The 14,138-nt window shown below is 36.1% G+C and overlaps 1 protein-coding gene across 2 annotated transcripts in view; it reads left to right on the top strand.

Moving 5' to 3' along the window:
- Positions 1-14,138, top strand: part of Adk (adenosine kinase) — a 500,383-nt gene that overhangs the window by 328,503 nt on the left and 157,742 nt on the right. For both annotated transcript variants that reach the window (XM_063238694.1, XM_063238695.1), the window contains exon 7: positions 10,682-10,852. In XM_063238694.1, the coding sequence (XP_063094764.1) occupies positions 10,682-10,852 (171 nt within the window). The remainder of the gene's footprint in view (positions 1-10,681; positions 10,853-14,138) is intronic.

A 14,138-nucleotide genomic window follows, 5' to 3' on the forward strand; every position in this document is an offset into this window, starting at 1 on the left:
ATGTTCCTCTCCAGAATGCAACCCTAATATACACATTTACTTATACTATTTCATTTAAAGTAAATTACTTCCTTTCCTAAATATTCTGAATCATAACCAGGAAGGACTTTAGCTTTCACAAATTAAAAGATTTACCTCAAAGTATTTTATTCAAAGAGAATCATAGTTCCCAAACGGTACCCAGAGACACCCAGACAGTGCAACAGGCTCCCAAGAGTGCTACAGGCTGTTTAATCAGTTTGAGCATTACTTTGCCCTCTGTTCAGCTGGATGCCATCATACTTTGGGAGTGGTTGTGTGATTTAAAGTAAAGCATTACCTGTTAAAACAACACAACAGGAGGGAGTGTGGTATATTCAGTTGGAATGCAAGACTTGAGTTGTACTGTTGTGTAGATGGAGTTTACAGTATGATAACTTTTGAGTGAAATAAAATTTGTTCAATGTATATATTTTTTCCAACAGTATCAAGTGGTAAAAGTGATACCTCACTAAATTATATAGGCATCCTTATTTAAGAGCAACTTCTAAATATTTATTGGGAGAGCATGCAAAATAATAAAACAACAGTTTCTATGAACTGAGAAAGTTTCAAAGCCCAAGAGCTAGAGAAAATTCACCAAGTAGGAAGTGAATTTAGCCTTCCATAAGCTCATGAGCATGCAGCAATCTTTTTTCATTTTTCAAAACAGCATTTCAGTAACATTGTGTAGAGTTTCAATAAAAATATAATTGATCAAATATTAAGTCAGCTTTCTGCTGTAACAAGAAGTGCTCTTGTGTTTAAGGTTATAGTCACGTGAGGGTAAGACAGACTAGTTGCTTTATATTATGTAAAATAAAATAAATACTTCAGTTGTATTTATTTCATAGTATCACCGCGATCCAGGCAGGAATGAGTCTATCTGTTGGTGGGAAAGAAGAAAGTCTTTGTAGAGTAGAAGTTAATCTTTAAATGGGCCTTGAGGTGGTGGTAAAATTCTGACAGGTAAAGGTAGTGGGCATTTCAGATAAAAGAAACAATGTTAAGGCTCAAAAGATTTATTGTGGTAGAGGCAAATCATTCTGGATGATTGAAGCAAGGACATATGTTGTGGAGAAATAGAGGTTACAGCTGGTTTGCTATGTAAGTTGGAGTGATATTGTAGAAAGCTTTGAATGCTGGGGTGTGAGGCATTTGGATTTAATTTACTAGGGAAAAGAAGAATGATTAGGGTGATTAATCTGTCAGCAGGATATAGAATGATTAAATCAAGAAGAGAGAGGAGGCAGGGAGAACTTTTGGAAAGGGAATGATAGATTTTGTTTTATGTATTAGTATTTCAAAGGAAATACCAGGCTGTAGTTTGACGTTAAAGAGCATATTTTTGTTCAAAATTGTAACTAACAGCTGTAACTCAGGCTGTTCCTGGGGCAGGAGGATTTTCTGATGTTCTTGGTATTTCTAGTGAAATAGTATTAATGTGGTATAAATATGTTTGGAATGTATACTAGATGGTTGATACGCTCATTAAGCGCTCATTTAATTCCCATAACGATATGGGAGTTTTATTCCCATTTTCCAGACGTGAACAGTATGACCTAGGGAGTGAAGGTGCTCAAAGTCACGTAGTTACTAATTAGCCTGATTGGCAAGACTGTTGTAAATGAATTGACCAGCAGGGCATGGTCTAGCAAGCCTGTAGTCCCAGCTATTTGAGAGGCTATGGCAGGAGGATCACATAAGCCTAGGAGTTCAAGGCCAGCCTGGAAAATTTAGGGAAAACTAGAAAAGAAAAGAGATAGAGGTGAATATCAGTGTTTACGTTGCAAAGAATTAAATTAATGCTTATCCTTGGGTCCAAATCATTTGACTTGGGCACTATTGTGTCTCTGTCTCTCTCTGTCTCTCTGTCTCTCTCTCTCTCTCTCCGTTTTATCTTAAAAGCATGAAGTATACCTTATATTAACTATCCCTCTTGTCCCATTCGATGTACATATTCCTACTTCGTTGCTCTTAATCCCAACAGAATAGTATGTACTCACCACCTTCTCTATATTGTTTCCCCTAGAATTAGACTTCTAGGCTTGAGGTCTCATACTTCGTTTTACTTTCTGTAAGGCTGTGATAAATATCTCCAGGGTTTCCCTCTGCAGCCCATCTTCTTTCCACTACACTTTCCTGCCTCGTAGGGAGAGAGTCATATGAGACAGAAGAAAACTGACTTCATTCGTGGTGTACTTAAGGTTTCAGGTATTTTAAGCTTTAAAAGTTTGTCAGTGCATGTGGAGTGCATGAGTTGGTTTATACTTCCAAAAGGAAGTACATAGGCAGCAGCATCTCAATGAATTATTCCTTTCTCTGTTCCTTTGATGCATTATAGTTAGTGTTGACATAAACTTTACAGCACTCACTGTTTGTTCTAGCTTTCATTTAGTACTTCTGTTGTCATTCATATGAAATACTGCACATCATAATATTGTAATTGCAAACGATTTAAACATTATCTTAATGGTTGTCAAAGCCAGAATTTCCCTTACCAGCAGATTGGAACTACGCTTTGTCATAATTCATATTTGACCCTCCCACACTCAGAGATTCACAAAACATAGGACCCATTAAGAGGAAGAAAACATGCTGTGTGGTTGTTGCACTTGTTATTTTGACATCCACTTTATTTATTCCTTTGCCTGCTCTCTGACTGCTGTTACTATGGCACCTTAGTCAGGGGCTGAAGAACGGGATAATTATGTCCTTTAAACCAGGCAGCATCGGTCTGTCTTGAGACACAGTGTTTGGTGCTCAACCCTTTCCTGGTCAGGGCCAGTCTAGGCTGGGGAGGGAGAGGGGCTATCTACATATATTTAGCCACACGCATCCTTGGCTTTTTCCTCTTGGTTTTATAAATAGTCGTTTATCTTGCTGATTTCACTAATCTCATTTAGCTTGTTCCTTTTTGAGTTTTCTGTCTACTGAGAGAAGTAATGTAGGCTCACTCCCAGCTGTTTATCTCTCGCACTCTGGCTTATTGAATTCAGCTTCTCATTGTTCATAAACATCTCCTGTGTATGCAGAGATTTACTTCTAGTAACAAAATTCATTTAAATAATTCTTTTTAAATTGTTTTGTAGTAGTGGAGGTTGAATCCAGGTCCTTGACTGAGGCACATCTCCAGCTCTCTCCTTTTTACGTTTTGATCCAGGATCTTAGTCACTGAGTTGTCCAAGTTGGGCTTGAACTTGGGTTCCTTCTGATTCAGCCTCCCAGAGCGCTGGGATTATAGGCGTTTGCCACCACATTACGCTATAATTTTTGTCAGAAGAGTAGTTATTCACATCCAAAGTTTATAAAAAAAATAAAATGTACTGGAGGTACCTGTGATTTTTTTTTTTTTTACCCAGACTTAACCATTTTTACTTTTAATGTATTTTTTTCTCTTTTTAACTAGGGATTTAGTGTACATTGACTCTTACTATGTATACAAGATTTTTATGTCTTATGTTTCATTGGACATTATTAACATTTTCTACTTTGCTAGTTAGTTTTCATCATCATCAGTAGTAATGTCTCTAGAATATCACTGTTCAATAGGGAGACATTATAAATTACATGTATATAGATTTTTCCTAGCACTTAGTAAGGAAACGGGTAAGCAACTTTAACACAGCATATGGAAAACACTTCTTATTTTAATATGCAGGCACAACATTTATAATATTTATGAAATTTTTAACATTTTTTCAGTTAAGTTTTGAGAAGCGGTATCTGTTTACTAAATGGTCATTAGGCTTTCAGTGGTCAAAACAGGCAGTAGTTAAAGCTAAACAATATTTTCTGGTTTTGCTTTTTTTTGTTTTGTTTTGTTTTGTTTTGTTTTTTTTGAGACAAGGTTTCACTATGTAGCCCAGCTGGCCTTGAACTCACAGGGATCCTCGTGCCTTGGGAGTATAGGCATGTGCCACTACACCTGACTAAACAATAAAATTAAAACAGAAAAACATTTTACAGTCCCTCCATTTTGAAATTTAAATTAATAAAATGAGTGTTTTGCATTGTATGTTTGTTTATTTTTTTTTAAATTTTTTTTTGTCTTTTTCTTTTTTATCGGTACCGGGGATCGAACTCATGACCGCCTGCTTGCAAGGCAGGTACTTATGCCGCTGAACTAAATCCCCAGCTCCTATTTTGGTTTTTTGAGACAGGGTCTCACTGTGTAGTTGAAGCTGCCCCTAAACTCATACTTTAGCTCTGGCTAGCCTTGAACTTGGGACAATCCTCCTGCCTCAGCCTCCTGACTGCTAGGTTATAGGCAGTGCCACCATGCCCAGCATGAAATGAGTTAAAAACTCATTTTCACAGTTATTCTAGCCATATTCTATTTGCTCATCATCTACACATAACTTATTACTTTAAATTTAATAAAATTTAAAATTCAAGTTCTCATTTGTGCTAGAAACACCTAAGTGATCAGTAGCCAATTTTAGAATATATCTAGACCATTTCCTACTTGGCTGTATATTCCTGTCATTAAACATTTACATTGTTTCCAAGCTTTAAGGGAAATAAACAGTACACAGATATGTTCGCTCTTGTATTTTCTCCTACATTTTGGGTTATTTCCTCAAAGTAGTCTCAGATGTGGAATTATTGGGTCCAAGAGTATGAATTTGTTTACGTTTACCCACGCGTAATTTCCAATTATTTCCTGAAAGACTTGTCAGTCGTTCCCTTTGGCATTATAGTATTTGTTTTAGGCTGAGGAGCTCCTTCCCAACACGAGTGCAGCGCTGGGTTCAGTCCCCAGCTTGAAAATGCAGAAATTTCTTTCGTTATCATGCAGCATTTGCCAGGTTGTTTCTGTGGTTGCTAGAGAAAAATTACTTGTCTGTATATTAATTTACTGTGAATTTCCCTTTCAGTGGATCTTTTTTTTTATGTCCTCCACTCCATGTAACTGCTGGTGTCCTGATGTTTATTTAATTCATCTTTTAAGCTCTTCATGGACTAAAATATGGACTCTTCCAGGTGCTTTGTTGCTTCCCTCCCTCCCCACACCGCGGATTGGAAGAGAACCAACTGAAGGTTTTAATTTTTCTTTAGGAAATCTTTATATAATCTTTCTCTGTAAACTTGGAAGACATTCCTGCTCCAGAAATTTGATATTTACTTCTTTTTTTTATTATAGATGTGTATGCATTTTTAAAAATTTTAATCAAACTGGAATTCATGTGGCTATTAATTGTGAGAAAAGCAACTACATGACAAGTTGTTAGCATCCAGTCAAATCTCGTGCCTACCCGCTATTGGTAGCTGAGCTGGGGAAGGTTACTCACCCACTCTTCCGCCACTGTATGCAAAGTTTTTTGCATGGGTATATTTGCAAGAGGACTAGACCCTAAAGGATAAAATCTACTGATGTAAATATTTCAAAATAATCTGATCAGAGTATATTTTTAAGCAAAGCAGAACCTTCTGTGCATATCCCTAATTGATAATTAGTCATGATTACAGTACATAGCTTTATGTTCTTTTGAATCAGTGTAGACTTCTATAAACCCCTGATATTGGTGCACATACATTTGTGCACACATATCTATTCTTCAAATAATTGTTAATGTAAATAGTAAAAAATTTATACTCTAAGAATACAAGAGTTTTTTAAAATCCCCAAATCATCACCCTCTATAAAGACAAAAACCGGTAAAGAGCAAACAGAGCGGTTCCTAGTCAAGCACAGAGGTGCACATCTCTGGAAGGCTAAGACAGGGAGATCATAAACTCATTTCTAAATTCATTTCCAGCCTAGGCAATTTAGGGAGGCCGTATGTCAAAATGAAAAAAGGACTGGACGTATAGCTCAGTGTGAAGGTTCTGTATTCAATCTCTAATACAGGAAGGGGAAATAAAGCAATTCACTTTTCTTTTTTTTTTGTTTTCTTTTCTTTTCTTTTCTTTTTGTATGTTGAATAGTTTCATTTCTAACCTTCCCCTGTGTTTAAACTACTCTACCAAATCCTTACAGTGGTTGAGGCTCCTTAGCATTAAGTCTGGCTCTTGTAAGACAATCTTTGACCCTACCTTGCCTAAGACTTTCCCTCTCCCTCCTATTTCTGCCCGTTTTATTTATTTCATTTCCACTATAATGAATAAAAATGCCCCATGCCAGTCTCAGTTCTGATTGTTATCCTCTCAGTGTTAGATTCTGTTTTTAGCTGCTCGTAGGGTAGTGACAAAGTCTAACAGTTTACAGTTAGGCAGGCTGGCATTCTTCATTAGAAAATCACAAGATTTTGTTGATTATATAGAGTGTTTTTCTAAACTATAGACATATGAACTGTCAGCCTGTTTTTACTGTAAACCTGACATGTGAAGGAAAATTTTTTTGTAATAGTACTGTTTTTATTTTGGGTGATACTATAGCCTGGAACATGTGACCTCGTAAAGGTTATAAATCTGGGAAGGAAAATTATGTTTGGCATGGATTTTAACAGTCTTAACAATCTAGCAGAGCACAAATCTCCAATTGTTTAAATTCTAAATATTTACCTAAAGAAAAAATGAGAACACTTAAAATTAGAATTATTTTAAATTTACCTCTTATTTTAAAGCTAATAATTTTTACCTATTTTTTCTTAAAGTTACAGTCTATATCAAAATCCTCTTGTGTTCATTTTAAAGTAAAAGCACACATACAATATACACACATTTGAAAGGAGGCCAGATTTATACTCCAGAGGCGCACTGTTCTGTACCTTAAATTACAATCAGATGTATTTTAGCACAGATCAAATTTTCAGTCTGAAGTTGGTGAGAAGCCTAATTATTTGACCAGGTTACTATTTATGTAGACCATTCTGTGACTGTCTGTGGCTAATCCACAGCTGGCAGAACGCTAGCTCTGGGAGGTTTCTATTTCATGCTGGAACAGTTTGGAAAGAAATAAGGGGGAAGCTTTAAACTCTTCTCATTAAATGAAAGCCTGAAAAACAAGTCCATATATATTACCATGGAAACAAGATGCTATGTAAATGTTTTTTTAATTCTCTAAATGACAGAAATAGTAAAGGAAGAAGCTTGGATGCTCCTAGTTTGCAAGGGACATGATATTTGGTTAAAAAAGAAAGATGAAAACGTTTTTTTAAACTAATGATACCTAAAACATCACTTTCAGATGAGTTGGATATTGGTAAGAAAATTAATAGCTTAGAATTTTAAAATAATGAGAAAACTTTGTCATGATGACAAGAAATCATGCTGTATTACCAGTGCTTTGTGATTTGGTTTGGTGTGGTTTGGGTTTTTTGAGAGAAGATGACCTTAACTCACACAGTTAGCCAGGCTGGCCTCAAACTCATAGCCACCATTTTGCCTCCACTTGCAGAGTACTGGGATTACAGGTGTGCCCCCCACAACCAGCTGTCCGTGCTTTAATGTGATGAGAGACCATTGTAAGGGAGAGAAAATAATAAGGTACCTTATCCTTGCCCATGTCATGCATCATGTTTAGACCCTTACAACAGAAAACAGATTCAGAAAAGCACAACAAATTCAAAAGTTGTATGTGACATGGAGACCCATGAAAAACTACTTTTATATTAAGTTTGATGAAATAAACATTTGAGGAGATACTTGATTAGGCAAAGAGGGGATGATCAATTAAGTCAGGGTGAAAGGGTATAACAGGTGATACATGTTTAGATGCTCCTCTCCTCAGGGAGTAGATAAGCACCACCTGGAACAGGTGCAGTCCACTGTGAGATGTGGTGGGTCAGAGAATTCCTCCATGGCTGCTGCTTACGTAGAAAGCTGGGGGAAGGTCAGATGGATTCGCTGCCTTCCCCTGCTTTTCCCAGGGTGCTCTGTTTGGAGGTATTGTGTTGTAAAATCTAATGTAATCATCGTGTAAGGTTCTCCTGCTATCCTAGGATGTGTAAGGGCAGTAGCTCTCCTCAAAGATGGGCTCTCATGTACATGACCCATGCCACATAACTCATTCTCATTCAATTTTTTTCTTTTTGAACATTTTAAAATCTGGGCAAGCTGAGCAGTTAAGTCTTTCAGTTACAAGTAAATATTTCAGTTGCATTTTTGTAACTTTTTTGGAAGTTTCTTGTGTATATATATTTTTCCAATTTAAAAGGGAATAAAATAAAACAAAACAAGGAGAAGAATAATTGGATTTCAAAAGCAAGACAGTAGGAAATCCCCAGTAGTTACTCTCTTGCATGTTGCTGTCCTCTAAATAGATGCTCAGGCTACCAGCTTCAGGCCTGCAAAGTCAATTAAACAATACAAGCCCTAAGTTGTTTCTTTACTTCAGTTATCTTCTCAGCCTGTGTTCCCCCCAATCAGCCAGTTGTTTGGGGTTAGGGGACAGCTGGTACATCTTCTCTCTCTGCAGACCAGCTGCCACACCGGAAGGCCCCATGTGGCATTTTGGTTCTCTTCTCACATCCTGGCTGCCACTGGTACACAGGAGGGTGCAGCTCGATACATATACATATATGTGGGTGTATATATAGAGTTTGTTTTTGCTTTGTCTGGTTGGGTTTTTTTGTTTTTGTTTTTGTTTTTTGTCTTTTTCTTTTGTATTGGTACCCGGGAATCAAACTCACAACCACACACTTGCAAGGCAGGCGCTTATGCCGCTGAGCTAAATCCCCAGTCCCTGTTTTGTCTGGTTTTGATTCTGGGTTTTTTTTTTGTTTGTTCTCTTTTGGTCTTTCACTATGCAGTTCAGGCTGGCCTTGAACTCACTTGTAGCCCAGGTTGGCCTCAAACTTGCAGCAGTCCTCCTGCCTCAGTCTCCCGAGTGCTGGGATTACCACCTTGTGTATATTTAAAGCTATTTCCATTGTTTTGTAAGCTTCCTCTTTTCCCCTTTTAGTTTTCAGTGCTGCCCTTTTGTCCAGTTCTTCCCTCTTTCTTTCTTAGTTCTTCATTCTTGTTTTCTAGTAGCTCCTTTTTGTTTGAAAAGCAGCAATGTTCAAACTATGGCTGTCCTTAAAAACAGTCCTCCCGTTCCTCCTCCTCCCCGCCCCTCCCCCAAAAGGTCTTTCTGGCCCTTTTTTCTCTATTGCTCTCCAACTAAAGGACAGCCTATCAGGAGTCATTCGATGCAAGCTCATCCATGTAAGTTGTGTGATCTGGGAGGTAGGTCTTAATTTCTCAATTTTGCCTTCTCTAGTTTTAAAGTGACTCTAGTAACCGTATCCGCCTCATATGTTTGCTATAAAGAAAAACAACAACAACTGAGTAAAAAAAATTTTTAGTTCCATGTTTGACAAAACAGAACTGCTCAGTAGATTTCAGATAATGCTGTCATCACTCATTGATAAATCTTTGGAAGTAAATTTCATTCTTGTTTTCTTCCCTTGCCTTCCTTAACCACCTGCACAGTTTACCTGAGTAATAAGTACTTTGTCTTCATCAAGTCCTGTCTTTTGCTCAGTTTTTTTGTTTCTCTGCTCTTGATAGCACTGCACATTTTCAGGCACCTCCCTGAGTATCCCTGCATTGGATTTCTGTCTTGATTTCTCCCCTCGTTTGCGTTTTTCCTGTTCTGCATTTACATTTTTTTCCTTTCCCCTGTCCTCTAGATTTCACTGTTCTTCATTCTGTCCTTCGTCCTCTTCTTATTCTACATTTTCTTCCATAGTAATTACAGCTTCTCTTCTACCACTGCCTTTTCCTGTGACCTTTCTCCTGAGTCCACTTTCTGTTACATGTCTGGAGGCCCTTCAGCACCTCAGCTGAACACTCTCCTTGAACCACATAAGCTGCATCTGATTGTAGCTTTTTCTGTCCCTATCAATGGTAACACCACATTCAACATCTCAATCATCTTTTGACTCTTGATTTCCAAATATTAAAACAGTGGCCAAGACTTATACGTAGTACCATGAGTATAATTTTCTTTTATAAAAGGCAAGTGCAGAATTTTATTAAAATTACTAAGTTGCTGCTGTCCAGATTAACTTTTAATTTTTTCTGTAAGCATCTACTTCTTTCAAGAAAACTTTATTATCCATGATCAGTCTGTGCCCACTTTCACACTGCTCACCAAATACACTCCCATCCGTAGTTATGTATCCATGTCTTGGATAACAGAAGTATATTTTAATAAGATTTTAACTGGTATTAGATATGTAAATAGCTTTTTAAAATACTGCTTTCCTGATAAGATTTTAATTAGCATAATTTTCTATTACATTACTGGGTTATTTTCTGATGATTTCAAAATTCTTCCTAAAAATGCCATTTAGCTGTGTGTTAAGGTAATAAACTTCCATCTTAATAAACACTTTTTAATTCACTTAAAATAATACAAACTTACTCACAAGAAGCTAGAAGGATTATTTCTGCTTCATTTCTATTTCTTTAACTGTAATTATTATCTTGAGTGGAACCTTTTAAATATCTTTATCTTTTGTAGATTCCCAGAATTCTTTCAATATTCAGCATATAAATCTAATATGAAATAAGTAATGTTTTATTCTCTGAAGTATAGCATATACCAAGCATATATTTTTTACAATTAGCTTTTTTTCTAGTTAAATACAGCCATTTTCCACCGTGCTTCTTACAATTGTGTTTTAGGCTTTTATATTATTTTACAGGTCTCTTTTTTTGTCTCTTTCATTAGAGTGGTTCTGTGGAGATATTTCTAATTTTTCCTCCTTTTCTGTGTTTTTTTATCCAGGGTTTTTTTCTTACAGTTTCCCCAGAGTCAATATTAAAAGTGGCTCAGTATGCTTCTGAAAACAACAGGATCTTCACTTTGAATCTATCTGCACCATTTATTAGCCAGTTCTACAAGGAACCGTTGATGAAAGTTATGCCTTATGTTGACATACTTTTTGGAAATGAAACGGTGAGTTACCTTTTTTAAAAAAAGAACTATGTAGTTTTTCTTTTTCTGATCTATGTATGTGTCTACAAATAGTGAATGAATTTCCTGAGTTTTGTGTGAATGTCCTCAAGAATTACATAAAATTGCCACAAATAGCTTGCTCCAATTCAGTATATATAGATTTCCCTTCAGTATGTACTAACCTCTGAGTAAAATATGTATTTTTTAAAAGGTTAGACTACTGAGATTTAATTTACATATAGTAAAATTCAGCCTTTTCCTGTAGTTTGTCTTTGAGTTTTGCAAATACATCCTTCACTTGCCACTGTAATCAAAATCAAGATTTAAAAAAAACCTTCATTTTATCACTTACTGTAATCTCTTCAAAGTCTTGGGTCTATCATTTTAGTTTAATACATCATGAGCAAATATTTATAAAATTTGTTCTTAACTTTTTGACTAATGACATCATTTTTGCCATTGTATTTCACAGTTGAAGATGAAATAGTAGAATTTGTTTTGAAGAATTACAGTTTTTCTCTTTATAAGAATAGATTTTCTTTCATTCTAAATCAGACATACATAGAAATGCATATTTGTTCTTTGTAGATTACTGCAGACTTTATAAATCCATGAAATAGAACGAAAAAAAACCCCAGATCTTCAGTGTCTCCGTATGATCTTGACCATACCGCTGAACTACTGTAAATCTTGGGAATTTTATGTATAAGGCGTGTGTGTAGTATTAATCTTCCAGGAATCCATTCTGATTTTAATTCTGTGATTCTAATTTGTTTATATATATTCATTGATCTTCATACCTCAATAACAGAAGTGTGCAATGCCCCTAGAATAATATAAAAATTGACCTGGAAATAAATGTGAACTTACCTGGATGAAGATTAAAGGACTGATTTATAGAAAGAATATCATGATCTCAGTCTCAGCAAAGGCAGTATCCATTGGAAGTAAATGCTGTATTCTTTATAAACTGACATAATAGCAAGAAATACTGGTAAAAGCCTTGAACTGCTAGCTAGCTGCTTAAGATCTCATTTGACTAAAACCTACCTTTCAGAGTTTTCTTATTATCAAGGATCAACAAAGTGACTCGGAAATGTGCTGTTAGCCATCTGAATAACACACAAGATATATAGCATCACTACAGCAGTCTGAGGGAAAAAGTGTCAGAAATAAAGAATGAGTATCATTGGGAACAAATTGACACTCATCCTTTATAGTCAGGAAAGATTAGGCTGGCGGCACATAAATATGTGATCAAGACTTTAAGAAGACAAATTTAAGAACATTTTAAAAGATAAATATGATTCCAAAGAATGAGACTTTGGACGTAAATACAGATTTAGAGGAATGAATACTATCAGAAATGCAATTGAGACTTTACAGTCTCAAGTGACCTTAAATAGAAAGAGAATGGGGAGAAGCCTTTCCAAAAACAAACAAACAAAAATGTTGCAGAGCACTTAGAAAACTGTTTAGTAAAAGCTCATATTTGTAAAAGAGTCAGAAATCATAAAATGTATATATAGAATTAGGGAATGGTGCTACAAGTTTGGCAGACAGTTAGAAGAATAAAATAGAATAAGCCCCTTGAAGATTTTCATTTCCCTAAAATGCTAGCAATATCATAGTGCTCTACATTTAAAAAGAAAAAAAAAAAAGGAAGACTCAAATGTACAAGGGTAACAGTAAAAAATAAATGAATGAAATGAACTTAATCAAAATCTAAACCTTATGAATTAAAGGATACTATCAAATGTGAAAGAAAACTCACAAAATGGAGATAATATTTAGAAATCCTATATCTGAGAAGCTAGTAGTATCCAGACTATATACCCTATTAACAACAATGGGAAAACCAGTACCCATGTTATAAAATGGTTGCAGGGCTTCCATAATCATTTATCCAAAAATATCCGATAAATGCGTGAGAAGATTTGGGATAACATCAATCATTAGGAAAATACAAATCAAAACGAAACTGGCCACCACTTCCTTCCCAGTGGGATGGTGATGAACTTGGAGCCCTGCGCATTGCTGGTGTGAATGTGAAGTGATGGCCCTGAAGCACAGGCCTGTCGGGTGGCTTGCAGAAAGACTGCACTTGTGTTTGTCACCATGTGATGCTGCAAGCCTGCTTTTAAATATAGGTTGAGAGCAGGTACCTGGGTTCTTGGGTAGCAGTACAGGGGGATCAAGCTCAGGGGTACTGTACCCCTGAACTACTTCTTTAGCCCTTTTTATTTTTTATTTCAAGACAGGGTCTTGTTAAGTTGCCCGGGCTGGCCTCACTTGTGATCCTCTTGTTTCAGCTTCCCAAGTAGCTGGGATTACAGACAAACATCTGTGTTTTAACACTTTAATAACTAATCTTTTATTAGTCAAAGTAGTTACACGATTTTCCATGACCAGTACATATGTGATTTTAAATACAGCTCTATTGTGTATAGTTGACATACAATGAAATGCACACATATATAGTATATGATTAAGTAAAGTGTATCTTATAAATACACACCACAATCAATGTAATGAAGATAACCATCTCTCCCAAATTTTCCTTATTCCTGCTTCTCTCCTGTTTTTGGAATGAGATCTCACTATTTGCCCAGTCTAGCCTTGACTTCCTAAGTTGAAGTGATCAAACTCCAAAATAGCTAGCACCCCAAGTGCATACTCTTTTTCTTTTCTTTTCTTTTCTTTTCTCTTCTCTTCTTTTGGTTTTTTGAGACAGGGCCTCACTATGTAGTTCAGACTGGCCTTGAACTCACTGTGTAGCCCTGGCTGACCTTGAACTTGCAGTGGTCCTTCTGCCTCAGCCGCCAAAGGGCCGGGGTTGCAGGTGTGCACCGCCACACCCAGCCAGCTGCACGTTCTTCATTCCTCCTTACAGCTTCGCCTTCCTGCTTCATCGTTCCCAGATGATCACTTACCTACTTCCTGTTATTATGGTTAATTATGTGTATGTATAGGTGTATTATTTTTCCCTGAAAAATATTTTTAAACTCTCTTTTTTTTCCTGGAGAACTGAGGATGATTATTACAATAGCATTAGAGGAAAAGAACAATGTGTTTAAAGAGAAAAAACTAATTTACTTTTTATACAAAATATGGTATAATTTTTATTATCCTTATTAAATTTCATAGCTTCTACTGATAGTTCCAGCCTATTAACATTTTAAAAATCTGCATCCTATATTCAACTTACTTGATATTTATTAAGATGTTACATTATTTGACTTTCTATTATATGCAAATATAGCTTCATCTCACTCCTGATAGCTTA

The sequence above is a fragment of the Cavia porcellus genome, unplaced genomic scaffold (genome assembly GCF_034190915.1).
Source record: "Cavia porcellus strain 051 isolate PalLab524CR breed Dunkin Hartley unplaced genomic scaffold, mCavPor4.1 scaffold_28, whole genome shotgun sequence".
In the NCBI taxonomy this organism is placed as follows: Eukaryota; Metazoa; Chordata; class Mammalia; order Rodentia; family Caviidae; genus Cavia; species Cavia porcellus.